Genomic DNA, 26,326 nt, shown 5'->3' with positions numbered 1-26,326 from the left:
TAATTTGCAATTTGCTTCTTCTGGCTCAACCCAGTTTCTAATGACCACTTCCCGTATTATACCAGTCCTTCCCTTCCTTAGAATGCAGGCGAGGAATCCTGCTTTCAGCACTGTAAGCTAAACTGAGTGGTACAGGCCAAAGTCTGACCCTCAAAGAACATTCTGGTGGGGTTGGTATTGGTGCCTTAGTGGAAAGCTTCTTTTGCTTTTAGTCAGTATCCAGCTGTTTCCCCAACATCTCCTTGGGGAAAGGGATAGGATGGGCAGGAAAGGGCTGGGTCAGTGCTGCAGTATATAGATCATGTATAAACCGAGATTATTTTATATTTCTCTCATAGTTTGGGATATTTGCCATTGTTCTTAGTCTGGAACCAAACTGGGTGATTGCACATTGCTGACTGTACTCCTCTCCAACCTGTCACAGTTGGCCGACTACTGTTTACTTCCTTCATTTCATGCCCAGAGCAGGTTTTTTTAACCTAAGTAATCTTTATTGAGATATAATTGATGTATAACATCATATTAGTTTGAAATGTACCACGTAGTGACTTAATATCTGTAAATATTGCAAAATAGGCCCAGAGTAGTTTTAAACATAGTTTCTGTGCTCTATTCCAGTTGTTATTTGCAATGCCTACTCAGGATGACTCAGAGGCTTTTTTTTTTTTTTTTTTTTTTTTACAATAGTATGAGTAGGTTCTAAGTAGGTTCCAAGCATCTTGATTTTTCTATATAATCTTAAAAATCAATCCCTTGCTTCTTCGTGGAAAGGCAAGTCTGCAGGGAAATCTTCAGGTTTTTAGGCAGTGGGGGGAACCTTGTGTCTTACTTAGCTGTTCTTTAGGAGGCCAAGTAGAAGTTCTGGGTCACTCTGTTCAGTGTGTTTGTATTTCCTACCTCCATTAGCTGTTTCTTTCTCCTGTTGAATGAAGAGATGTCAGAATCTTCCCTTCGAAATATTTTCTCCCCCTTGGAGATGTCCAGACACTTCCGGAACTAGGTGGGCTGTATAAGGCTAAATCATTGTTTCTCAGTGGAGACATTATTGGCATTTGGGGTGGGATGCTTCTTTGCTGGGCAGGTACTATCCTGATGTTAAGTGCTCCTGGACACTCGGGCACTAAATGCAGTATCACCCACTAGTTTCTCTGATGGCCAAAAGGTCAGCAGACATCTCCAAATTCCCGTAGGAGGGTAAGAGCATTCCCCCGGCTAAACGCCACTAAGTCACCTGGTCCATTCTTTTCTCTTGAGGTCGGATTACTCAGTCTCTGAAGTCATATCCCAACACTGTGCCATTTTGCTTATGCAGACCCTGTCCCAGTTGGAGACGTAGAGAGAGGCTCCAGGAGCTCCCTTCGAGGTCGCTATGGGGAAGTCATGCCCGTGTACCGGCGAGACAGCCACCGGGACGTGCAGGCTGGCAGCCATGACTACCCTGGCGAGGGCATCTACCTGCTCAAGTTCGACAACTCCTACTCCCTGCTCCGCAACAAGACTCTCTACTTCCACATCTACTACACTAGCTGAAGGCCCGCCGGGACAGGAGGCAGGCGGGTATTTGCTGGCTGGAGCAGGCTGCCAGCTGGTGCCTCTCGTTTTGGATAGGCAAGAGCTAAAAGTTGAGCGTGAGGCTCCTGACCCTCACGTCCTGCCTGGCATGCCTGACTGTTGACCCCATGTAGCTTTACCCCTTCTCGGCTTCTGCAGGTGGTGGTGTAGTGCTCCTGTTCTGTGGTCCTTGACTCACGCTCCTCTTGCTTCAGACTCCGGCCACGTCCCTCCGTGAAGGAGCCCATTGGGCAAAGGCCTAAAGGGTAGTTGGGTGTTGTCTTTTAAAAATAGGCTTGTTTTGGTACGAGGTATTATTCCAGTTGCTGCTCTCTCCTCTCCCACAGCCTATATTGCAGACGTGTTTAGTGGCACCCAGTCTTCATCTTTTGAAAGTGCTGGAAGAGGAAAAGCACATTGTCCATGAAGGAACCCAGTGTTTTGGATGGAGAAAGCTCTGTCCAGCCTCTCACCACTGCCATATTCCCGCCTGCTGGTTCTTCTTGGTCTGTAGCACAGGCCGGGAGCCCTCACTGCCTTTGGAGGGGTGTTAGTAGTCCAGATTGTTCGACTCCGCCTCGTGCCCTCCTCTTGCCTTTCCCACGCCTGTGTCCTTGCCCTCACGGCAAGAACGTCCATGCAGTCTAAGTGACGATCACGTAGTCTAAGATCCAGAGGGGAGAAACTGCCTCCATCACTTCCTGCTTCAAGAGGTAGTGTCCCTTAGCAAGGGTGCTGGCAATTGAAGGGGAAAGGGTGGAAATTAGGTACTAGATTGATCTCAGAATCCACATCTTTGCAAGTCAAATGTTACTGAATTATTATTTTTTGTATAATCAAAGAAGGGGTATAATCTGAGAGACAAGGTTAAAAAACAAAAACCACTCCAGATTCCCCACCATTCTTTTTTATCTCGAGGGTAGGAGTGTTATTTAGTAGTTTTTCTTCAGAAACAATCTGACTTCAAGTTTCTGGATTTAGGTTTCTTGCATTGAGGGTTTAAAGCTTTCGGTGTTCGAAGTCTCTTAGAAAAGGTGGTAATGAAACTTCACTGTTGCTGCTGATGGGATTTGTCTTTACCAGGCCAAAGCTTGCGTTTTCCGGGTCACAGCCTTCCCACTGTATTAGTCATGAGGCCCAGGAGTGCCACGGGAGGATAGGGGAGCTTCAGTCAGTAGCCAAAACGGTGGGGTGGCTGGGCCTCGGGCAGAGAGGGGACCGCTGTGGTTGTCTGTACCTCCTTGTTTCTTATTCCTTGTGTTGAGTCTGTTACTGCCTTAGAATTTTGAGGAATGATTCAATTTATTTATTACTTTATTTATTTTTTGGCACATTTCATTTTTGCCTCTGAGATACTTTCCATCTGTTTCTTGGAAGGCTTCTGTCTGCTCTGAGCCATTTAGGCCTCCTCTTCTGTGGAGTGAGATGATGATTTTAGGAGAAGCTGGGAAGTGATAATTCCCTTCCTGCAGGTCAGTCCTAGGATGCTTTGGGAGGACTCTGCCCTTCTGGGGTGGACGATGCCACCTTTCCCCAGGATTCCCTGTGAGGAATTCCAGGCCGTGAGGGGCCCTGCCCATTCACCCAGGATTGAGTGCAGGGGACTTGACTTGCCAATCAAGGATATCCTATGATTCTGGGATTTCAAAGTCCTTTGCCAGCTCTGAGGAGTCCTCTTCCTCATGATGTTTCCTTTGGCTCATCCCTTTCTTGTGCAGGTGTCTGACACCAAACCTGTCCTCCCTACGGGAGCAGGAACTCGATCAGGGCTCCTCACGGTAGCACCTGTGTCACCAACAAAGGGCCCTACAGCCTGTACCTTCTCTTCCCCTGGGAGCGAAGCCCCAAGGAGGGTAGGATGTTGTGGACCGAGCAGCATCACACCACCATTGTTTTATATTTCAGTGCGTTTTGTAGAGGATTACACTGGCCAGCGTTTATCTACCTTGTAAGAAATTAGAAATGATTTTAGGGACTATCTGTTCGGGCAGCGAAAAGCGAACTCGCTGCACATCATCTAATCATGAGATAAACGGAGCGAGCACTCTTTCAGCATGAAGTTGAATCCTGCCTTAGCTAATTGAGTCTAATCTTTATAAAATAATTTTCTACTGAGCTGTTCTCCAGTCAGCTAAAGCCTTGCTTATTTATTTTTCCTGTTTATTATTAACTTCTGGCTTTCTCTTAAAATGGAGCTGTCAGGCCCTAGCAAGCTCCCTGGGACAACAAACACTCTTTATTTTTGCCATGAGCATCTCTGTACTTACTTTCTTTGGCATCCTGGTTCTGGTGCATCAGGGAAGCCTGAGGGACCTGTTCCTGTCACCTCCATGTGCCTCTTTTTGTCTGGTCACTTTTGAAATCCTGGACATTGTTACATTTCACCCTGCACTGGCGTTTCTTTGTTCCATTAGCACAAAATGGCTAAAAAGATATTTTCGCTGTCTAACCATTTACTCTTCTCCTATTAAATTTCTGCAATCATTGAACTGTAGGGACCAAATATTATTTGTGGAAGCACATGTAATTACTGAGAATTTCATAGCCCAGCGAATCCTCAGAGATCATCCTTTCCTTAATCTCTCCCTGTCCAAATTCTTAAAAGCAAACAATGAAATCAAAGTCCTCTGCTTCCCCTGTCACCCTATTCTCTAGAGCACAAATAAATACAAACAGAATTCTGAGAATGCTTTGTAGTGGGAGAGAGAAATTCTCTACACACAGTAGCTGACTTCTTAAATTTCTTCAGTCTGTTTAGCTTGGCCACTCTGTTGAGAGATGGGGCTTTTAGAAAGGAGGACATGTTTAAAGTGTTAATTTTTTCTAACACTTTTTGATAAAGAATTTTCAGCAAGCAGAGGACTTAAAAGTAGAGTAAGTGTAACTGTGACGCTGCTCTGGAAAGACTTTATTCTAATCTGTTGCTTTATGACAGGTCCTCAGGACTCCAGAGTTAAAACTCAATCCTCAGACAATGTATAGCTTTATAATGGGAGTAGGTAACAACCTGAAATAAGGCCATTCATGTATTTTTAAAATATTTTTTTATCTGTTATTTAGGAAGGGAAACCTCAGACTTTTTAAAAGTACATATTGCCCCCTACTACGTGTATATGAAAGAGTTAAATCTGAGAGTTCTCTGTCTTATGTTAATCAGTAGGACTCAACATTATTGCAGAACTTACCAGTTATAGAAAATATCTGAGTTTTGATGTTTTTGATGGGCCCTATCCAGTTCCTCTTTGGAACAATTAGGCGAAAACCCAAATCCTAAAGTCTGTATCTTTATATTTATTTTTTAAGACCACTTTTCTGCAAAATGTTGCCTTTTAACCCCAAAGTATATGATTCTAAGGCATGGAGTTGAGTGACTCTAACATTTACATAAAAGATGATTGTTTTAGTGGAGGGAGGGGGAGAGGCCTGAATGAGTTTTGTGCAGCTTGGGGACTACCTTTTAAAACTGATAGTAAGGAAGAAAAAGAGAGTAAAGTGAGGGGAAGAGAGATAAGCTATCAAATGCATCCCAGAGTTTTGCTCATATCCCAATTTTGTTTAGTTCTTTAGTCTGTATTTCATTAGTTGGAACTGTTGTTGAAGTCAGAAGCCTTGCTGGTCCTCATTATGGTTGTTGGAGAAACCTCCAAACCCCTTTTGCTGTCTTTCCCAACAGGATAGACTCCTTCTGAGTAGGTCTTCTCTACCAAGTGTAATCCCCTGACCCGAGGCTGGATTTCATCTCCATGTTCTCTGGGCCGTGGAGAAGGATGGTGAAACTAGAAAGGGGCTGGGAGGAGGTGCAGCTGTGTCTCGGCAGCCCCCGTTGGTTTTGACTTGGCCAAGAAAGGGATGAAATCAGTTAATTTTGACCAACATCACAGAAGGGCCTCAGGCCACAGGCATATGTTTGCGAACCAGCTATGCCCCTGCAGGCCGACCTCCCTGTGAGGTGTAGGAATCACCATCTTCTTTAACCTGTGTGGAGTGGTCACACACATAGCAGTAAGTGGGACAGTTCTCTCTTTAAAGAGCTTCCATTTGGAATTTCTCCTGGGTCTAAAAGGTCCACATCAGCGTCTTTAACTAGTCTCTTTCCACCTGGCCGAAAGGGTAGAACTCCTGGAAACCTGAATTTGCTGGAAAAGGAAAAAGCACCATCCCTGTAGAATCTCAGTGGTTGAAGAGAGTTGGAAGGTGAGTTTCTGTCTGAAGGAAGGTAATTTCATTTCTTTTATTGTGAGGGGCCGCACATTAAGGGATTAATGCTCTTTAGAGAGCAAGTCATTGTTTGAATTGTGTTTGTGCTCAGGAAGCCACGATGCATGATTCTCTGGGAAGTAAGTAGGAAATGGGTATCTAGAACCAATCACAAGCTGGGTGCTCTCCAGTAACCCAGTGTGTGGTGAGCCTCTTTACAGCCAAAGTCCCAGTCTTCATGCATGGAATCCATTCCTAGGCCCTCATTTCCACACACCTGAGAGATAAAGAGGGACTAGGCTCCCTCCATTTCTCTATGATATCTTGATTATTTACGATATTGTTTAGCACTGGCAGTATGGTATCCAAGGCCTCTGTTTATCCGATTAATCATCTAGTGTGAGTTGAGTGGATAAGGCAATCAGCCTTGGTTGGAAGTAGGACTGGGGAAGGATTATGACTTAATAGTCCCATATTGGGATAGCTGAGTTACTGGTGTATGACTATACAATCATCAGTTGGAACTCTTGTTAACCTTACCAAGTGAATGAAGAGGATATGCCAATGGGATACTAATGAAGACAACAAGTTAATTGAGTCGAGTAATAACTAGAGCAAGCCCTCCTTCTCTGGGAACTATGTGTGTCACAGATTATAAATGCAATTGTAGTGTGAGTTTGCAGCTCCTCCGTGTTCTCAGAAGGAGAGGAACCCCCTGGAAGTTGGGTCCTGGTGGGCAGTTTTCTGGAGATGGGGGAGGCATCCAGGAGAAAACTGCTTTGGCTTAGTTGGTACCTGGTGATGGTCGGTGTTACCCCTTTGCTCTGTCTAACCCATCTAGCATCTGTGAGCACTTCTTTGACCTTTACCCACTTATTTAGATTCTGAGGCTAGGGCAGGATTTGGGACCCAGAGGGTGAGAGAAGCTTTGCTAAGTATTATGTGACCAGATTTCATTGCTCCTGCCTGAACCATGAAGGCCACACAAACCCCTGCTGTTTGAATCGCTTGTCACTAAGCTAAGAAAACCCAGTGGCCCAATGCCTGATGGGGTTCATTTATAAATAGTTATTCCTTCACAAACGAAGTCCACATGTAAGATGCTGGCTTTGAAATTATTTGTGGTTCTGGTCACTGGTTTGAACTCATGATCTGATTACCATTATACATACTTTGATTTCTTTTAGGTCCCAGGCATGTGGACCGGGTTAATTTCATGGCTCTTCCTTACTCTAAGATGTGAGGAGAAAGTGCCCCAGAAATACAGATATACAGGCTTCCTGTCTTTCTGTCACTTAAAGTACTTATCTAAGGGTAAAATAATATATGTGAAACTTCCAGTTTTCTGTCAGTTTTCTGTCAGTTAAAGTACTTATCTAAGGGTAAAATAATATATGTGAAATGACTTCCAGGGGACAAAGTGCATTTTCTAAAAGTTCTGATATAGGGTCATGAACAAGTCTGAAGTTTAGGTTTGGGATATTCTAGCATATAGGGTTCCAGAAGAGCCCTTAGCCAACAGTTTAAAGAGTTCTCTTCCTGAACTCACTTCTTCACTCAGGTTTGAAATATCTCTGTGTAAAATGTTCCTTGTTATTGTTATTGTTATTGTTGATTTTTAGGTTCAGGCTGACAGTTGTCTGGAAAACATTATCTTAATTCCTTCTCTCACGTCCTAAGTAGTACATTGTACTAAGAAATTACATGTTAAAAACTCTACTGACCTCCATTTCTGAGATTATTGTCCCATAAATGAAGTTGTTTTAATTTAATCAAGTTGAATTATGTCCATTTAGCCATGTTCAAGAGCAAGTGTGAAGTCTAGAGAAAGCAGTCCTGTAACCCATGGACTCTGGTGTGCCCATTTGCCCTTAATAATGGGAAACATTTTGAAATTCCCAGAAGAAAGTTGCTTTGTAATCAAAGGGATGGATTATGAGAAAGCCAGACTTTGGGGAAGGATAACTGGGATAGAGGGAGGTGCTTGCAGATTTCCTAAACTACTTTATGCCATTTAACTTATATTTCTGAAAGGCCTGCTTTGGTGCTGTGCACTGAGATCTGTCCATTGAATGAAAGATGATGATGCTTTCTTGGCAAATTGGCAACCACAAAGGCGTCCTTTCCTTATTCTATATCATGCTTTGACGCTGATGTTACAAAAGGGGTCTGAAAGGGAAACAGTCTTTTCTTTAAAGTATAAAAGTAGCCCAACCAATCATTTATTGCAGTCATCTTGTTTTACATGTTCTGTATCATGAGAAATGCTGTCAACAGATCCTATGATTTCTAAGAGCTCTGTACCAAATTGTTACTCAATCGTTGTGTCCTGCTGAGTGGTTTTTCCTTTAAAATACCTTCTCTTACCACCCTGTGGCACTGAATTTGTTGCTGTGATACACAGATGATCCTGAGCTGTGGTTCTTTAAATAGCTCAGTTCTTGTGTTTTTATATTCCGTAACTGTTTTGTGAAGCTTTTGTGCATTCTTTGTCTTCTCTTCCAAGTTTTGAAATCTGTCCTAAATAAACTTTTTCACTATGCACCTGAAACATTTGACTTATATCTTAACCTGATTTACATTTGACATTTTTTATTCATCTTTGTATTCCTCCTGGAAGAAAGGTATTCTGTAAATCTGTGTGAGTAATTCTGTAATCTCTTGATTATAAAAATTAAGAAAAATTAACAATTAAGAAAAGATTGAGAAAGATTAATGATAGATCTTTCAGCCGTGTTTAAATTCATGGCGCAGAGTATTACGAACTGGGGACTGGGTTTGGCCCGAGGGCAGAACAGGTGGGCGCGCAGTAATGATTACTAAATAGAACATTATAGTTTTATCAGTATTTGGTTTCCAGTGATGTTCATTTTCCAATGAGCTTACTGTGTTCAAATTTGGAACTGGTACTTTTGACACCAGGGTAATCATTAACGCAGTCCGGGTGATATTAATTCAGCCTTTTTTTCATTTTAAAAATGACACTTAAATGACATTTTAAAAATGTCTTAGACATCTCTTAAAATGCTGCCTATGTGTGTCTCTGGTATTTATTACAAAATGAGAAAGACTCCTGTCTGAGGAGGAAGGAGCACCTTTGAAATCTTTACTTTAGTGAGATCTGTGATTCTAAGACAAGCCTATTAGAGCTCTCTCTGTTTTCCTTTGGGTCGTATTTTAGAGGCTGCTGTATAAGGGAGGAAGAGATTGGAAATAATTGTGAGTTAAGTGGATATGATCTGCCCACCAAACTAGGACACAACCAACCATAAAAAGCCCAGGCAGACTACATGGAGCTAGGGGCCTTTTATGAGTTATGTTTGGCTATGCTGAATATGTAATGGCTAAGTCATAATATATTAAAGGTTATTTTTTATTTAAACATTTATTTTTTGGAGAGCACAAGCGGGGTGGGGGCAGAGAGAGGCGACAGAGGCAGAGGATCCAAATTGGGCTCTGCGCTGAGAGGCTGACAGCAGCAAGCCTGATGCGGGGCTCGAGCTCACAAACCGCGAGATCATGACCTGAGCTGAAGTTGGATGCGCAACCAACTGAGCCACCCAGGCGCCCATTGAAGGTTATTGTTTAACGTTTAAAGGCATTCATTTCTGTCACATCATTGACCCGGACACGGCTCGGGATTATATGTTGCGGCTCTTGACATTTAGTCTTATGTTCTTTAACCTATGAGGTTCCGGCTAAACTCGGCAGCCATGTTAGTTCACATATTCTCTGGCAGTGGAATGATGCCCGCTGGTGACTTTGGAATGAGAGCTAAGTAAGTTATGTTTAAAAGTTAGGAGGAGCCGATACAATGAGTCCTTCTGAGTATGTGTATCCACCTGCGTGTTCAATAAGTGTACTACTTTCCTTAATGGATATGTCAAATTGCTTTGGAACAAAATCCCGTATATTTTGCTTTGTTCTCAAGTGTGTCCGGGAAGCACCTCCTTCCTGGTTTCATCCTTCTCAAGTATTTGCCGGGATTTCCCGCTTCCGTAGAGGTGAAAGACCCTCCACACCTAATTACCACTCCAGCATCTGCCGGCCATTCCCTGTGGCCACTCCCACTGTGACTGCAGATCAGGTCTCCCTGTGGCCTCTGACATACCAGGTCAGGGATCTGCCAGTTGTTCCCCACAGGTCTGACGACTGAGGTGGGAATGAAGGACTTGCCATTTACCACCCACTCAGCCTTTGGAAAGAGGCTCCTGCTGGGAAACATGCCCTAAATAGGTGATGGTTTTGAATTGAAAGATATATCTGACCCCTGAAAACCACTTATTTGCAGACCTAAGGGAGTCACAGAAGAGGCAGTTTTCAAAACACTTTAGAGAATCCTAATTATTGCCAAGTCCCAGGACCATTTGGCTTGACCTCTAAGTCATCTCTGTACTTAGGGAAATATTTGCTCCTTCATGATCTTCTAGGGCCCCCCAAAGAAGAGAGGGACATTCTGGGAGGGGAGGGGGTGGCCAGCCATGGCTGCACAGGAAGGACATGTTTCCATCTAACATGCCCTTACATAGTAACGCTAGTCACCTTGTGTGGCACGGGGGTCACAGGGAGGTCGGGAGTACAGTCCTATAGGAGTTTGAGAGCACTCAGCTCTCATGCAGGGAAGATGGCTTAGAAAGGCCACATTCTTTTACTCCCCTCCCTGGAGCACAGCTAAGTTCTTCTGGGAATAAAGAGGGTTCTCCTTCCTCCCATGAAACCAGCCACAGGGCCCCGGAGGACAGTTCCCGATGGGGAGGGCTGAAGCCAGCAAAATCTCAGGTCTCCACATCCCTCAAGGGCGGGTCAGCTTACTGTGCTGGTGACCTGGACTCCGCAGACGGCCCGGGGCTGGAACACATGGAGTGGTAGCCTCACTCTGACTCAAAACCACAGGCCCAGAAACCAGACCGCTCTCCTTTCTCGGGCTGTGGTCCTTCGGCAAGGCCAGAGCCTCTGCGCATCCCATCGCCCCTTTCCACACTCCCCTCCTCCATCCCTCAGTTCACCCTGCACTGGTGGCTCCCCCCCTTTCCCCCCCCTTCCCGCTTGCCTTCTCTTGCAGGCCCCCAAATCTCATCTCCAGTTCCCGCACTTCCTCAACAGGTCCGGTGCCCTAGCCCGCAGGAGACACCCAGAGTTGTCGTGGGCCCTCGAGAGCTCAGGCACTGTCCTCAGGTCTCGGTGAAGAAGGCAGCCATGGTGGTCCCAGCCCGGTCCCGAGACCAGCCCGTGGTGCTGCCAGCTGTGTGGAGAGATCCCAGGGCTTAGGTTCTGTCTTTCAAATACAAAAATCTTTACAAAAACGTCGTGAGGTGGGAAGATAGACGACTGTCCTCCTAAAGCCAGTGCAGCCGAGAGCCACAAAGGTTTAGGCACTTCCTCTGGGTGGTGCAGGTGAAGGATGCGGGGATGCTGCAAGTACCAGCAAGGTCCAGGTGAGTCACCTCGCAGGAGCCCGGAGCGAGTTTCTTTCTCTGCCGTAGACACATTTCTGGTTTTTGTGGAGAAGGTCAGGTTTGTCTGAGTTTGGGGGTGGGGGCTCTGGGGAGAGCCAGATAGAAAGGAGCGCCTCAGAAATGGGACTCCAAGGATGTCTGCTGAGCCTAGAGGAAAAGCCACAAATTCATCTCTCTCCTCCCTACCCACCCACAGCTGGTATTCACCTTACATTTGACACGTACCAGAAACTTCCTGTTGAATCAGAGGACCAAACTATGGGAACTATGAGAAAAATATGGAAAGTGTGCCACAGATGAGGGATGGTTTCCATGTTTTGACAACAGAGGCTGTATCACCTCTTCCCCTGATTTGAGATTTCCTTAAAACCCATTAAGCTCTTGCCACCAGTTTTAGGCTGATAGAGTCCCAGGTTAAAAGGGTTAATATCTGGTAGTGTCCAAGAGAAGACCTAAACTGAACTCTTAGAAGTCATCTTGGATCAGACAGACAAGCAGAGAAGCAATGGTGGGCCTGTTGGGTGGTGGAGTTCACATGCCAATTAAACTTCCACCAGTAAGGGGAGGGACAAAAGCTCAGGAAGAGCAAGGGCCATGTCTACCACATTCTCTGTGGCACGGCCACATATCCCTGCTCCCAGCCGGGGTGGGGGGTGGTGGGAGGGTCACCTGGGAAGGCTCACCGCAAGCTGGTGGACTGAATGGAGGGGGCGGCAAATCCATTACTAGCTGGAGTAGGACAGCCACCACTTTTCTTCCAGGAAAACCCATTCCCCCCCTTCACTGTATCTAATTCTCTCTAGAATCATTCAGGGCAGGAGGAGTGGTCTCAGGTTGTCTGTCTCAGTGCCCTGTCCTGGATGCAGACTCTGTCTAGTTCCCTGCTTTCCCGGAAGTCTCTCTGTCTGTTGCCCGGAGATGGGACTGGGAGGAGGAAGGGGTGGAGGAACCTGGTAACCTCAGCAGTGTTGGAAATCGGTTCCAATCATCTGGGCTCCCAAGGTGTCTGCTGGCGAGGGGCAGAGCCAGCTGTCTCCTTAATCCCAGGGAAGTGGCGGCAGCAGCCCGTCTGGCCTTGCCCACAGCTCCTCACCTATCTCTGTGAGGAGATAGGTGTCTCTCCAGTCTCTCCAGAGCCAGGAAGGCTGACTGCCATGGGGCTATGGGAGCACAGCCTGAAGTGGCCAGCCTCCTTTCCCCAGAGTTCGTTCTGTCTTTAAAATCCATGGGGGCTGTAATCACCTTCAACTTCAAATGTCCAAGTCAGGTGCCAGTCCTGATCCCTGGGCTGAGATTAGTTTCTTGAGTCAAGGTTTTCTGGAGGGAGGCCAGGTGAACTTTACCCAGCCAGGCAAGTCTGGGGTAAGCTGAGGGAAAGATGGCGGCAGGACAGGAGGAACCGCCGAGTCTCCCTTGTCACTGCTGTGCCTCACCTACTGTCCTGTGCTTTTTTCTGGCTCTGCCAGGACAGACACAGCTTGGGAACAAGAGTGGCCCACTTTGGTCATTCTAAAGCCTGGAACCCAAATTCAGGAAAGAAGAGGCCACAAAGGGGATGATGGGAGAACTAGGTACTCTGGGATCAGGGCTGTAGGGACTCGGCTGAGAGTGGCGGCTTCCATTTGAACCAGACACATCGATCTCAGTTCACTGTTTAAACCCTAGCCATGCAGGGGAAATGAAATCTCAGGTACAGGACATAAAAGTCATCTGATTCCACTTCCAGAAGGGACCTCAAGGTGAGCTGCTACCTGGTTGGGGTCCTGAGCCATCCTGATCAGTGGCTGTTCACACTGCCCACGCAGGAGCCTGCCTCCAATTCCCAAGGCCATTCACGACTGGATTTATTTGAAGTGCTTACTCCTGGGACTGATCCGGAGAATGCTGCCCCTAAGGATGTGGGCCAACTTTCCTCTCCGTGTTCCAGTCAACACTTAATAGTACCATTCTAGCCCTGGAAACTTAGCTGGTCACAAAATGCTCTCTTTCCTAATTTTCCTTAAAAAAAAAAAAAAAAAATTTTTTTTAATGTTTTATTTCTTTTTGAGGGAGAGACAGAGCAAGTGGGGGAGGGGCATAGAGGGAGACACAGAATCCGAAGCAGGCTCCAGGCTCTGAGCTGTCAGCACAGAGCCCGATGCGGGGCTCGAACGCACAGACCACAAGATGATAACCCAAGCGGAACTGGGACGCTCAGACAACTGAGCCACCCAGGCGCCTTCTGCTTTTTCTATCTGTTCTCTTCTGCATCTGGGTCTGGTTCTCTCAGGCAGGCTTTTGAACTTCTTTCTCTCCAGTGCTCTTAAGTGCCAGGGGCCAGGCCTACCACAGGGTGGGCAAGTGGCTGGCTGATTTCCTCTCCTGGCCCAGACACAGGGGGATTCCAGCTAGGAAGAATGTTCGTTTTCTGGAAAGCATCTTAACTGAATATAACCTAGAGGCCTGGGCTTCAGTTTAATTACCGTATTTCAGTGTGGACATTCTTTGTAGTCAGGTACAGTCTCAGGGAAGGGAAGAGGCGCTCGGGCTTCCTGACTTCTCTCCGGTGAACTTGCTAGGCATTTTAGTCTACACTGTGCCTGCATCTTCATGACTGCCCATGACATAGGTAATAGGTAATGTTCCTGGCTTCCTCCCTCCCAGCATCCTCTCCCCCACCCTACCCACATTCGACAGACTGTGGGTACTGGAAGCACAAAGAGGTTCAGTGGGAAGGCAGGTCCAGGGCTAGACTTCAAGTTCAAGGGCTAGGAGTTCAAATTTCCTGCTTCTCCACCTAGGGCTTGCCTGTTTCCAGGCCTGTTCAGCCTACCTAGCTTCTGCTCCTGTACCCCTTTCCTGCCCCCTCACCCATGGGGCACAGTTTGAGGGCTAGGCCCTCAGCTCAGGGGGTGTATCTGGCTGCCGACAGGGGTGAGACACTTGGAAAGCCTCCAAGGCCAGCAGCGTCTTGTTGATGCGGCTGATGGTAGGGTAGGGAGTGAGATCCACCTTGAACCTGTAGCAGAGAAACACCTGTCTCACACCATCTCAACACCAGGTGTGCAGGGGAACGGGCAGACTGCCCTGTGTGCAGCGAGGGAAGCACAGAGGTGGGCTGGATGGGGCCCCTGGAGCTGACCAGAGAAGGACCAGGAAGGTGGCCCCGTCACGTGGGGGCCTTGTTCACAGGCGGCTCTGGGATGGGCGGGTCTCATGCAGTACTGTCTAGCATCTCTGTTGCCTACTGTTCCTATTCCAAGCAATGGCTGTTCATCGAGAACCTACTACACATTTACATATACAGATAATCTCTCTACCCATATCCCAAGCTTCTCAAGGGCAGCCAATGTGTCATAACATCTCTGTATCCTGATGGTGCCTGACATGATGCCTTCCAGAGAGGCACTCTTTCATGCCTCCCTGAAGGGCTGTTGGAGGAAAGCAGAGTAGAGCTCACTGCTGGGCACAGACATACCATGTCGGGGGCAGCAGGCTCTTGCGGGAGGTTTCCTCTAGGGGTGGCCACCAGGTGAGCCACCTCCTCTTAGGAGCAGGGGCTATACGGGATTGTATGAGCTAAGACGGGCATGGTCGGGGGCGCTCCCCTGATTTCTTCTGCCTGTCTCCTCTAGGCCACAGTGGCTGGTGTGGCCTGGCACCCGGGGCTCCCTGGCCAGCTGGAGGGAGTCTCCGCATGAGACGCTTCCTCGGTAGATGAAGTTGGGGCCTGACGGTGGGAGGAGGCTGGGCATTTAGAGGGGAGGAGCCAGGTGGGAGAGGATGGGCAGTGGGGCTCTCTTACCTTTCAGCGTTTGCCACCTGAGGCACTAAGCAGAGATCAGCCATGGACACCTGAAAGAGGGTCGGGTGGGTTTGCATCAGGGTGTGTGCCCCGGACTCACAGGCTGGGCTGGCTGTGTCCACGGGCTGCCAGCCCTTGACAGTTCCCTTCTGCTCCTGGGTCTTCCACCCCATCCCCACTGCCCCATCCCCCTTCTCTTCTCTCCCATGTGTCTCCCAGGCCAGGATCCAGTTGTCCTGACAACCGACTCTGTGGGGGGCCAGAAAAGGTTTGATGGTCTCAGTGGATCTTAGCGTGCTTGTTAAAAACCACCATCATAGACACTTCCCTTGGGCGCCCAGCAGGGAGGAGATGCCTCAGGATGAGGTGAGGGGCCCTGAAACCACCCCAACCCTATGCCTTCTCCGGAATCTCTCTGGCCTGCTCTTGCCCCAGGGTGGAGGGAGAAGGCCGCTGTAGGAAGGCCCGGGAGAGCTTACCTCGTCTCCCACACAGTACCTCCCTGCTGTGCTCTGCAGGATCTGCTCCAGAGCTGTGGGGAGGCCACATGAATCTTACTCGGGGCACAGACTGGGCCTTGGCCCCCATAGTTCTGAAATGGGCAGCTGAGTGACAGGCTGGGGCATGTGTGTTGGAGGGAATGCGACAACCAGATCTGGAGAGAGTTGCCGGGGATGTGGAGGCAGATGATGTTTCCCCGGGCTCCTCCAGCCCAGTGGCCGTTCCCTCCCCAAGAAGGGACAAGACCGGCCACTGGCCGAAGTAGCAGCTCTCACACGATGGGCTGGTGCTTTGCTAGCCTTCGTTTCCCGGCTGGGGCAGGCAGTGAAGCAGAGGTTGGGCCATCCAGCTCCAAAGGGCTGTGGGCCTCAGGTGCTGAGGTGCCCAGAAGTACTACAGGTTGAGGCCAGGTTTGGACACTATCCAGTCCCACTTCCTCCTTGGCTCTGCCCCCCCACCCTCACCCATGCCATTGTCAGGACCAAAGAGCCTGGGAAGCTGTTTCAGATGCCCACGGCCTTAGGCACGAGAGCTGTGTCATTGAGAGGTCACCCTGGGATGGCTCGCGGGAGTAAGGACTCACCGTTAAAGCCAGAAGTGATGGCCTTCTGGGCCCAGGTCAGCTGGTTCTCCTGTCCCACTTGCTTCAGGACAGACAGGTTCTATGCAACCAAAGATGATAATCTGTGACTGGCTTTGGGAACCGCCTGCGCCTGCCAAGCCCCCTCAGGGAAGCTCAGTTCCCTTTCTGCCCCAGCTTGTCCATCTGTCCCCTCCTGGGCTCCATGAATCCCCTCTTCCCGTCTGGGCACTGAGGGTGGATGGGGGCTGGGACAGAGAGTGATCCCAGCAGCCACCTTCTCAGGTTGCCCCAGTGCCCCCTGTTGTCGGGAAGCTTGTGACCCTGGCGGAGGTGTGGATGGGTGGGGGCACAGGACGCGGCCATGACCTGAGGCCCATCTCCCCTGCAACCAGTGGGTCTCCCTTATGTGGCCCCTTGTGAGGAGAGGGGGGTGCAACATGAGAGGTGGATGGGGGAGAAGCATAGGTGGCTTTCAGGAGATTTGGACCCTTGTTCCATCCTTACACCCCTGGAGCCATTTCACTTCTGGGCTTCAGTTTCCTCATCTATAAAATGGGACTACCTGTCTGCTCCAATCTCCTTGTTACAAACAACAAGGTAACATGGGGATGGGGGCACAGGTACAGTCAGGGGTCCTGGGCCCTGGCCTCTGCTCTGCCATTCTTAGTCGAGTGACTCTGCAAAGTCCCTCCACCTTTCTGGGGCTACTTCCTCATTTAAGCCAGGGGTTAGCACAGATGAATTGCTTTAACACTTATTTTTTAGCAGGGAAAATTTTAAAAGATAAAAATCTCTCGAGACTCCCAATCTATGCTACAGAACAGATGAGAGGGAGGCCGTTCTGGTTAAAGGTGGGGAGGGATCTGGCTCTGCAGCACTCAGCCTCTCCCCTGCCACCTGGCCCCTCCCCTCCTTGGGAACCTCTGGGCTGTCCTTGGAAACCTGGGGCTTCTGAGAATGCGGCTGGGGCCCCCGCGAGGCAGGTGATTTCTGGGATCCCTCGCCCCTCTGCCACGTGGTCTGGGTCTAAGCCCCTGAGGAGCCCTCCTGTCCTCCTGCCGCCCCCACTCCCAAGCTGGGTACCCCACTATGAGGCCCCACACCCAGTGTGCCTCTGAAGGCAAGAGCGCGTGAGGGGAGGCATATGAGAGGCGTGCAGGGTGCGAGTCCAGAGCCACACCTGCAGGGGCTGGATGCCGCCGGCGATGAGATCGGAAATCATGCGCACGTGGGCTCTCTTCTTCGGGTCCTGAGGCAGGAGTCGTGGAGTGGGCCGAGTCTCCTCCAGGTACTCAATGATGGCCAGCTGTTGGGAGGGGAGCAGCGAGACACTGGGACGGGAGGGCCACAGACCCCTGGACCAGAGTGACGGGGCCAGCAAACTCCTCCTCGCCCTCCTCAGCTGGAGCCCGCGAGGCTGACACTCCCCCAGGGAAGAGCTCTTGGTGGCCCCCTGTCCTGCAGAACTTGGTCCCCATATGCTCAAGTCTCCCGTCACTTCCCCAAACAACCAGCCGAGCTCCCTCCCTCTTCCAGGAACTTATCATGTCCCTACTAAGGCCTGGGCACTTGGCCGCACACAAGCAAAGAAGAGCTGTGAGGTCCTCTTGTTCGGGGCACCCCTCTTGCAAGGGGCCTCCCAGGCCCTGCACTCACTGACTGGCCAATGGTGATGCCATCGATCTTCAGGGCCGGCACCTGCTTCATGGGATTCAGTGCCTGGAATTCTTCAGAGAACTGTGGAGACAAGGACCTGATGGACGAGGTGGCCTGGACTGGGCACACAGGAAGACCCCAGGCTTGCGGCCCACCTGCACTCTCCTCCCCTGGGCAAGGCCTGAGGGATCCAGGCAGTATTCCAAAATCCACTGGCTGCTGAACTACAGGATTCATCCCAATGGCCTGGCTGTGTGTGTCCCCTTGTACCTCACACTGTGGTCACCAAGGTACATCCAGATGGCCCAGCAAGGGGAAAGGACCCCCATTCGCCACTCACCCTCCTGGGGTCAGGCACCGAGAGGCCAGGCTGTGGCACAGAGCCTGGAACTGGGGCCCTTCCCATGACTCCTCATGCTGCACAGCTTGTCTCCCCGTCCCTCCAGGGAGAGCCAGCAGGTTCACCTCTTGCGGGGAAGAAGTCTGCACCCTCTTCTGGGTCCCTCTACCAGACCTCCAACTCTCACATGGTGGTCCGGGGGCAGCCTCCTCACCTGCTGGCCTCCATCCTTTATGAGGTTGATGGGGATCGTCTCATAGTCGATGCTTTTCAAGGCCAGAGCTACGAGAGACAGCAGAGTCAGGGGACAGCTTCTGGCTATACTTCCAAGGGCTACATGAGGTTCCAGAAGGAGGCTTCTTTTTCCAGGCAGCTAGGTGACCAAGGCCCAACTTGGCCCTGTCCTCATCTCTCCAGCTTCCCTGGTCACTACCCACTCTCCTCCCTCAGGTCTCTGAGGCTCTTCTTGCCCCCAAACTCTCAGGGCCATCCTCTCCATACCCGCACAGGGTCCCCGCACCCAAGTGGTGCCTACAGGCGTGTGCCCTGGCACCCTGGGATCTCCTGGAGGGCAGCAGGGAAGTGTTCTGGTCACCTCTGTCCCCTCCAGGGCCTTGAACAGTGGCAAGCAGGGCTTATTTGTTGGAGACCTGCAATTATTCTCTCATGAAGGTGTCCAAGGGCCCAGGGCAGGTGCTCAAGTGACCACAAAGTGCATACACAAGCAGATGACACTCTTCAGAGAAGAATTCCCTTTCTCATCCATTTTCTCTGTTCTCAGAGCTGATTACTACCCATTCCAAGCAGGGCACCAGGGCTCTTTAGTGGCCTCACAGTATCTGCTATGACTCCTAGTGACCAGATTTCCTCTCTGTGCCCTTTGATAATTTCCCCTGGCAAAGTGAGGGTAAACACTGGACCAGCCTAGTGAAGACTCTGTGTGTGTGTGTGTGTGTGTGTGTGTGTGTGTGTGTGTGTGTGTGTGTATGCGCATGTGCACTGAAATATGGTGACGGCTAGTCTCGGGCAAAGGCAAAGGAGCGAGGGGAGGGGATGAGACGTGTCACGGTCTGAAGAGAGACTGGGAGGCACGGGGCTCTTCCTCAGCGCTGGTCAGCCCCACTCTGGACAAAGTGGCTGCTGGGGCCAGGAGGGAGAGGTCATTGCACATGGGTCCTGTGGCTCCTGTCTGGCCCAGCTAGGGCAGAGGTTCTGGGCCCAGAGGAGGTGCCTGGAGAGATTGTGTCCTTTGGCACCCCAGTGCACTTGCCTACTGATTCTAGCAACTGCCAACTGACTGTGGGGCGGGGGAGGGTCATGGCAGATGGCTTCCCAGTTAGGGCCAGACTACCGGAGGCAGACTGCTTGGGTTCAGATTTCATCACATTCATTTGCTAGCTGTGCAGCCTTGGGCAAGAAACTTAATGAGCCCCTGTGCCTTGGTTTCCTCATCCAACAGTAGAGTAGTTAAGAACACAGACCCTGGAGGCAGACTAGCTGTTCAAATTCCAGCTCTGCCTCTTACTAGCTACCTAGTCTTGGGCAAGTTATTTAATGTCCCCGTGCCTCAGTTTCCTCACCTGTACAATGAAGGCAACAATAATCCCTCCCTCCTAGGGTTGCCGAGGTTTAAATGGAACCATGCACATAAAAACATCCAGCACGGTTTTCTTGCAGTATGAGCTGGGACTATGATCTTTGCCACAGGCTGTGTTGAGCTGAGGGAGGGACGGGTCAAGCTGGGACTAAACCGGAGGGCCCTGGTTTCTGCTTCCTTGAAGCCTCTGGGGTTGACACTGGCCAGTTCCGTTTAATTGCCAGATCAAATAAGATAAGAACGGAGAAAGGCCAGCTGTTCCCTGCCAGTTACCAAGCACCTCTGGGTTTTGTGAGCCTGCTTTAAGTGTGGTTGCTAAGTGGCTTTGGAGAGCAGGACGGGAGAGGTGGCAGGTCCAAGGGAAAAGACAACCCACCTTCCTGCCACCCCCACTCTCCTCTTTTTGGCACTTCCTAGGTGGAGGTGCCATTCGAGGTGCAGGTGCTAAAGTCTCCAGGGCTCTGGGGACACTGGTTGCTGGGGGTGGTGCCCTGTCTGACAGAATACCCCTCTGTCCCAGGCCAGCTCTCCACGCAGGGCTCTCTCCACCTCCATCCCCCCAGGCTCTTGGTGGGAGCACAGTTCTTACCGATTCGAACTCTCCATGAGCAGGAGCTCCGGAAATAGGAGTACAGGATGGGCTGAGGAGAGACAGCATGAAGATACATGTTAACCCATGCTCGTGGGGGTTCTCAGCCCCAGAAGCCCGCTGGTGAGGCAACGGCCCTCAGCCGGGGGGCTCCAAGTCAGCAGGCCTCCGTTCCCAGACCCGTGTCTGCAACTCAGGCCAGACTCCGAGCTCTCTGGGTCAGAGGCCTTGGGAGTCAGGTGGGGTCCCTCAGCTCCAAACCGTGCTATCGTGCATCCCTGAGGTCCAAGGGGCCCCCAACAGGGCAGCCAGCCTGCACGTCTTCCTTACCTTGCCAGACTCAGTCATGGTGTTGTGGTGACCCTTGGCCTCTCAAGGAATGTCCCCTCTCTCAGAGCTGCAGAGCAGGGGGAGGAACCCTGAAGGGGTGGATCCCATGAGCCAATGGGGAAGCTGGGCTAGATAGGCTTCCGGGGAAACTTTGACTCTGGTCAGAAAGGACATCTCTTTCTAACTTGTGGGAAGTTTTCTATGTTCCCGGTGGAGCCAGATTTGGTGTCTTGGGCAGACAAGGTGGCTTGGTTTTGGGAGCAGTAATTCATGCAGTGTGGTGCACTGAATGCTGGCATACCTAGGGTCTGGTCCCAGTGCAGGAACTAGCTCTGTGTGACCTTGGGCAGATCCCTGCCTTCTCTATTCTCTAGTCTTTTCTCTCTCATCTGTAAAATGAGGGGTTGCTGTAAGATGATAGCATAATTCCTTCCAGCAGTGACAGAAAGACCAGGAATTCTAGTTCTTTCATGCTGCAGTGCCCGTCTCTCTCAACCCACCACCCACCCATCAGTCCTTTAGGATGGTCTCATAAAAATAGCTGGGGGATATGCCCATGGACTCCAAAGCTAAGGTCACAAAAGGACAGCCTATAGTGTATTGTGTTTGGTCTACTTAAATTTAAAAATGTTTCGGGGTGCCTGAGTAGCTCAGTCAGTTGAGCGCCCACCTTCAGCTCAGGTCATGATCTCACGGTTCGTGGGTTCGAGCCCCTCACTGGGCTGTGTGCTGACTGCTCAGAGCCTGGAGCCCGCTTCAGATTCTGTGTCCCCCTCTCTTTCTGCCCCTCCTCCACTTGCACTCTGTCTCTCTCTCTCAAATAAATGAACATTAAAAAAATTAAAAATGTTTCTAGTTGGTTGCCAACATTGAAAAATCAAGATGTTTCGTATATAAGCCCTATTGTCTGTTTTTTCTTAAAAAGATTTGGAGACAGTGGACTCGGATTCTTGAGTAGCAACAATTGATTGGAGACAATTACTGGCCTCCTTCAGTCAGGGCATGCCCTCTCTGGTCTGCCATGTTCTTTACCTGGCCCTCTTCTCTCATTTTTGTTACCCTGGAGGAGGCTGAGTGTGTGTGTGATCTCTCCTCTAAAGTTTAAAAGACTCAAAGTTCATTTCTCTGGTCCTTCTTGGGTAGTCAGCATTTCAAAGCAGGGCCCAGGACTAGTAGTTAGCACTCATGAATCTCCGGGCAGACACGTGTGTATCCATATGGATGAGGGAGAACACAACAGGATTTCTAGATCACCCCTGACTACCATCCCTTTGACTACAGACATTTCCCCCAAGTTCCCTCTCCCTTCTGCACCCCGGAGCACACCAAACTGCTCTGTGGCCCTGCCTTCACCTTCCGTGAACTATCAACTCCCGTCTTCTAGAGAGGGCCCAATCCTCTCTAGACTACATCCCTGAACTATCAACCAGGCCTTCCCAGGTTGGTTTCTGAGCCTGGGAGTTCCAGCCGGTACTGGAGGCACCTTTTGTGGGGAAAGTAAAGATGGCTCTGGTGCAGAGGGCAGGTGATAGACGGCAGGTGTCTTTGGAAGCAGAGGAACTAGGTGGCCACGACTAGATGAACCCTATTCAGAGGTACATCCCTTTCCCTAACAGGTCAGGCTGGAGGGGCTCCTGGGGCCAAGAGGCAGGGGCTGCTGGTGAGGGCCGGGACCACTAGAGAGCCTCAGACATTAGCTTAGAATCCTTAACGAAATGTCTTACCTAATTACTGAATGTTACATCTTCACCTGTGCTGAGGGTGACCACAGTCACTGCGAATGCCACTGCCCCCTGGTTTCCTACTTATGGGCCATCAGGAAACGTAGCGGAGAGCAGTTTCTGCTTTTCCTCTTACCAGTGATAATTGCGTCAACTACCCTGTGTTCCCTTGTGCACTTGTAGAGCTAGATTTTAAGCCCAAGTGAAGAATTCATCTCATCACTACCCCTGGAGGAACTTCGTTCCCAATTCAAATCTGGATTCTGACGAGTCTAGCAGATTTTATTTTTAAACCATTTCTCACGCATGTTTTGAGAGAACGACTCCTAAAATCCCATTTGTGAGTGGGAGAGCTATATATTATTACGGGGATGCTGTATCCCATCTGACATGCCCGCTACCTTCCTTGGTGGTTCTCAAACTTGAATAAGACTTTAAAAGTTCATCGGGGGCGCTTATTAAACATGCAGATTCTCGGGCCCCTTCCCCCAGAGGTGACACCGTGGCTCTGGGCCAAGCGGGGAGGCGCTCCCCAGGTGCTGGCAATGACTTAAAGCGTCCAGGTGCTCTCTCATAAAGCAAACCACCCGGGAAGGCCCTAGGTTAAGTGTTAGGACCCGTCGGGCCGACCGGCTGGGAAAGACCACACGGGCTGTACGGAAGAGGGAAGCAGGGGACAACGTCTTGAAAACCTAGCAGAGAGAACGGTAAGAGACAGGTGGAGCGCGAGGGTACAGCGACTCCACAGCGCCCCGCACAGTCCACCAACCCGCGCCGCGTCGGGCCCAATCCTCTCCAGACTACAGGCCCCAGCGGGCAACAAGAAGCTGGCAGTGCGCAGGCGCAGAGCGGCGCCCGTGCGGCGCTCTGCATGCCGGGAGCGTGCGTTGTCCAAGCTCACCTTTAGCCCCCGCCCCCCAGGGTTTCTCAGTGTTTCTAAGTAGTTCCCTCTCCCTGTATGCGTGGCACAGACCTTCCCCGCTTGCATCTCGCGCCTCGGGCCACCCCTCTTCCAGGCCCGGAGACTTCACGTCTGGGACTCTCCGACTCGTCGACGGCTGTGGCCCTGTGAGACCCCGACACGTCAGAGCTTACACTTCTGTTGTGGTAAAGCTAGGGGTTGGACTAGAATGATCTTTAAGGGCTCCTCTGGCTCGCCCCGCCCTGCCGCCACGCCCCCACTCCCGGAGCTGCTGGGAGTTGCAGTTCCTTGAGCCCGTTTTCTCCCTGGCCGGCCCGCCGGGCCCGCGCGGTCCGTCATGCTCTGCGCCACTAGCCGCCTCTTAGCGGCCCGGACGGCGACCGCACTCCCTGCCCAGCCCAGAGGCCGGGGCCCCGGGGCCCGCTGCCGGCGCAGGGAACTACATTTCCCAGGGCACCCCGAGCTGGACCTGGATGACTTCTTGACCGGGCGGCTCGCAAGACCGAGCGTGCCGGTGGGCCGGAGGGCGATCCTGAGGAGGGGCAGGATGCCACCAGCGGTGGGCGGAGGCCCGGCCCGGTCCGAGCTGCGTCCCCGGCGGGGCCGTTGTGGGCCCCAGACTGCTAGGGTTGTGGGCCCGGACGAGACCGCCAAGCCTGCAGCGCGGAGCCGCAAACGGCCTGGTTGGGGCTCGCGGCACTTCGAGGCAGCTGGCCGGTGGGCCCTGCTGGCCCTGGTCACGCTGCTGTCCTTCGCCACCCGTTTCCACCGTCTGGACGAGCCGCCGCACGTCTGGTGAGTGACAGGAGGGACTCGGCGGGTCCCATGGCAACCGGGTGGGAGGGATGCGCCCTCTGATTGGCCCGGGGGCACGAAGGGGGCGGGAATCACAGGATGAGGGGCGGGGCTGCGCTGGAGTGGGAAACAGGTTTCTGGAGGTTGCTTTTGGCCAGGGGCAGTCTCTGTGAGAGGAGTCTTTTTTTTTTTTTACTCTGGCAGTGGGATTTGCTTTGGCAGTTGGATTCCTTAAGATCCGATAAAGCGGTCTTTCAGATTGTGGCTTTTAAAGGTGCTTTGAACTTTCAAGGAGGATTGGAAATTCTTAGTATAGAATTCCCTAAAGCCTGAGTTCCTAATCTGCAGGATTTCCAGGCATCATGGGAGGCAAAAATCATCCTGGGGAGAGGGGACGACAATTTGTGTGTCCAGGGATGATGACAGGGGTCTCAGGAAGCAGGTCTGGGGCCCTTTTGTGAGGAGAGACTTGTGTTCTTAAAGACTTTATTTTGTAGGACTCAAATTTCATGAGATAAGTTTAAAAAGTCTCCAACTAGAAGGAGAAAAAGTTTTATACAATCTGAAAATGGCTAATTTATTAGTGAACAAGCGATACCATGTTTTGTCAGTATCCCTGACAAGAAAGTTAGCGTAGGGAATGTTAGAAATGGAACTCTGACCAAAAAGCCAGCTATCAACCTATCTGGGCTATCCTACTGGGAGGTGAATAAATTAGCCTATTATTGTTTCACGAGTGTTGGCAGAAGACACAAGACTCCTGGGTCAGAGATAAAGGACTTACGCATGGGCCAGGAAGTAGGGTGAACATCAGCATATTGGCTTAAGTTTGGATCTCCCACTCCCTCCCCCCTGCTGATCTGGAGTTGTTAGGGGAAAGAAGGACAAATCATGCTCAGGAGTAGTCCAGGAAGAATCTAAAATGTTCAAAATGTAGGTTTATATAACTCTCCACCTCTTTTATCCTGATCATTACCCAGTTGTTGGCCAAGAGGAGATGAGCCCTTTCTGATGATGACTGCATTAGGTGACCAAACTGCTTAACTAAGGTGTGTGAACCAGGAGGAGGTGAGGGAAGCAGAGTTAGAAATCTTTCTGTGCTTGACAATACCAAATGCCTGTGGAGGGTAGGGAGTATGGAATGTCATCAAGTACCTTGACTATTGGCTCATTATTATGTGAATAATTATAAGGGGAAATAAGGGAAAATAATAAGGGGGAAAAAGTGCACTATTGTCAGACTGTGGATGGTTTGGAATGACATTGTTTAGTCTCAAGGACCCCAATGACATATGTGGAGTCAGATAATTAGACTGGAACAGCATCATCAACACTGTAACCTGAAAAAGTGTCCATAACAGTAAGGCACCAGTGATAGCCCGGAGAGGAGAACAAAGTCCTAAAACAGTTAGTTTCCTTGGAGTGGGCAGAGTCAATGCCCAGTGCGATGTGGCCTCCTTTATTGCAAGACAAACTGGTCAGCTTTTGGCTGGAGTCACAAGTCACCACAACGCAGTGATGGCTTCTGCTTCAGAAACATATAGTCCTTTACTTTGTGCCCAGTCCACGATGATAGATGTGTTTCCATGCCTGGGGCATTCATGAATCCAGGTGGCAATGGCAGGAGTCTATTTGGTACAAACTTGATCTGCACATTGATTTCAGTCAGTCTTATCAGAATACTGGTCCTTACTGTGGGCATCTGTGTGAGTGATCCAGATTGTCCCATTGACAGGAAGCCATGACATTTTCCCCCACAGTTCTTGGCTCTGAAGAGGAGTGTTTGAAATTTCTCAGTATATAGTCTTCTAGGTGGCACACAGAAGCTAGGTTAGTGGTAAAAGCCCAAGAGCCAATAAAAGTATAACTTGTCTGTTTCTCAAAACTATTGTGTAAGGCAAGAGCAATGACTTTCAATTCAGCCAATTGTGCCCATCAACCATTATTACAGCTGGCCTTCCAGAGTTGTCACTGCGACCGGATGATTGTTGCTGCCCCGTGGACGCTATCAATGAACCAGGCCTTGAGAGGAACCTCTGTGAATCAAGACTCCACTGAGCCAGTGGTTTTGCTTCAGGTGGCGGAGTGGAAGATAGTTTCTCCAAAGTGGGAGCTCCTACCTCTTCTTATAAAAAATCAAGATGCCCCTAGGGCCAGGCCAGCTATATCACTTCCATTTGACCAGCAAGCCTGTTGAGCCCTTCCCTTGTAGCCTTCGATTCTAAGTTGACTCACCCCAAGGTGGCAATATCAAGCCAAAGAGTCCTAAGGCCTTCATGGGTCGGGCACTCAGTTTTAATAAAG

At 50.3% G+C, this 26,326-nt stretch overlaps 3 protein-coding genes across 7 annotated transcripts in view; 2 read left to right on the top strand and 1 right to left on the bottom strand.

The window, feature by feature from the left end:
* The window catches only part of TMED8 (transmembrane p24 trafficking protein family member 8), a 35,164-nt gene extending 26,865 nt beyond the window's left edge, over positions 1 to 8,299 (top strand). The window contains exon 6 of the mRNA XM_023255898.2: positions 1,313 to 8,299. Coding sequence (XP_023111666.1) covers positions 1,313 to 1,530 — 218 coding nt within the window. The 3' untranslated portion in view covers positions 1,531 to 8,299. The remainder of the gene's footprint in view (positions 1 to 1,312) is intronic.
* On the bottom strand, positions 8,179 to 23,371 carry GSTZ1 (glutathione S-transferase zeta 1). 2 transcript variants are annotated; one of them, XM_003987864.4, is made up of 9 exons: positions 23,279 to 23,371; positions 20,255 to 20,306; positions 18,283 to 18,350; positions 17,729 to 17,809; positions 17,253 to 17,378; positions 16,073 to 16,151; positions 15,468 to 15,520; positions 14,989 to 15,038; positions 8,179 to 14,202 (listed from the first exon to the last, which is right to left on the bottom strand). In XM_003987864.4, the coding sequence occupies exons 1-9, from the start codon at positions 23,291 to 23,293 to the stop codon at positions 14,076 to 14,078; spliced, it is 651 nt and encodes a 216-aa protein (XP_003987913.1). In that variant the 5' UTR covers positions 23,294 to 23,371; the 3' UTR covers positions 8,179 to 14,075. The 2 variants fall into 2 exon arrangements, with proteins under 2 accessions (XP_003987913.1, XP_006933088.1); XM_006933026.4 differs by lacking the exon at positions 23,279 to 23,371 and adding an exon at positions 20,585 to 20,992.
* Positions 23,370 to 26,326, top strand: part of POMT2 (protein O-mannosyltransferase 2) — a 43,705-nt gene continuing 40,748 nt past the window's right edge. For 2 of the 4 annotated variants that reach the window (XM_045060310.1, XM_003987863.4), the window contains exon 1: positions 23,370 to 24,022. In XM_045060310.1, coding sequence (XP_044916245.1) covers positions 23,565 to 24,022 — 458 coding nt within the window. In that variant the 5' untranslated portion in view covers positions 23,370 to 23,564. Of the gene's footprint in view, positions 24,023 to 25,002; positions 25,072 to 25,973; positions 26,100 to 26,326 lie in introns of all 4 variants that reach the window. The other 2 variants (XM_045060311.1, XM_045060312.1) reach the window with 2 other exon arrangements.

Source organism: Felis catus, chromosome B3 (genome assembly GCF_018350175.1).
Source record: "Felis catus isolate Fca126 chromosome B3, F.catus_Fca126_mat1.0, whole genome shotgun sequence".
In the NCBI taxonomy this organism is placed as follows: domain Eukaryota; kingdom Metazoa; phylum Chordata; class Mammalia; order Carnivora; family Felidae; genus Felis; species Felis catus.
The sequence above is the reverse complement of the archived record's forward strand: the minus strand, read 5'-3'. Positions and strand labels throughout refer to the sequence as shown.

Coding starts and splice junctions, on each gene's coding strand:
- GSTZ1 (XM_006933026.4), bottom strand. Junction 17,379..17,728: donor GCATCACCATTGGCCAGTCA/GTGAGTGCAGGG, acceptor CCCTCCCAACAG/CTGGCCATCATTGAGTACCT. Junction 15,039..15,467: donor GGTACTGTGTGGGAGACGAG/GTAAGCTCTCCC, acceptor ACCCTCTTTCAG/GTGTCCATGGCTGATCTCTG.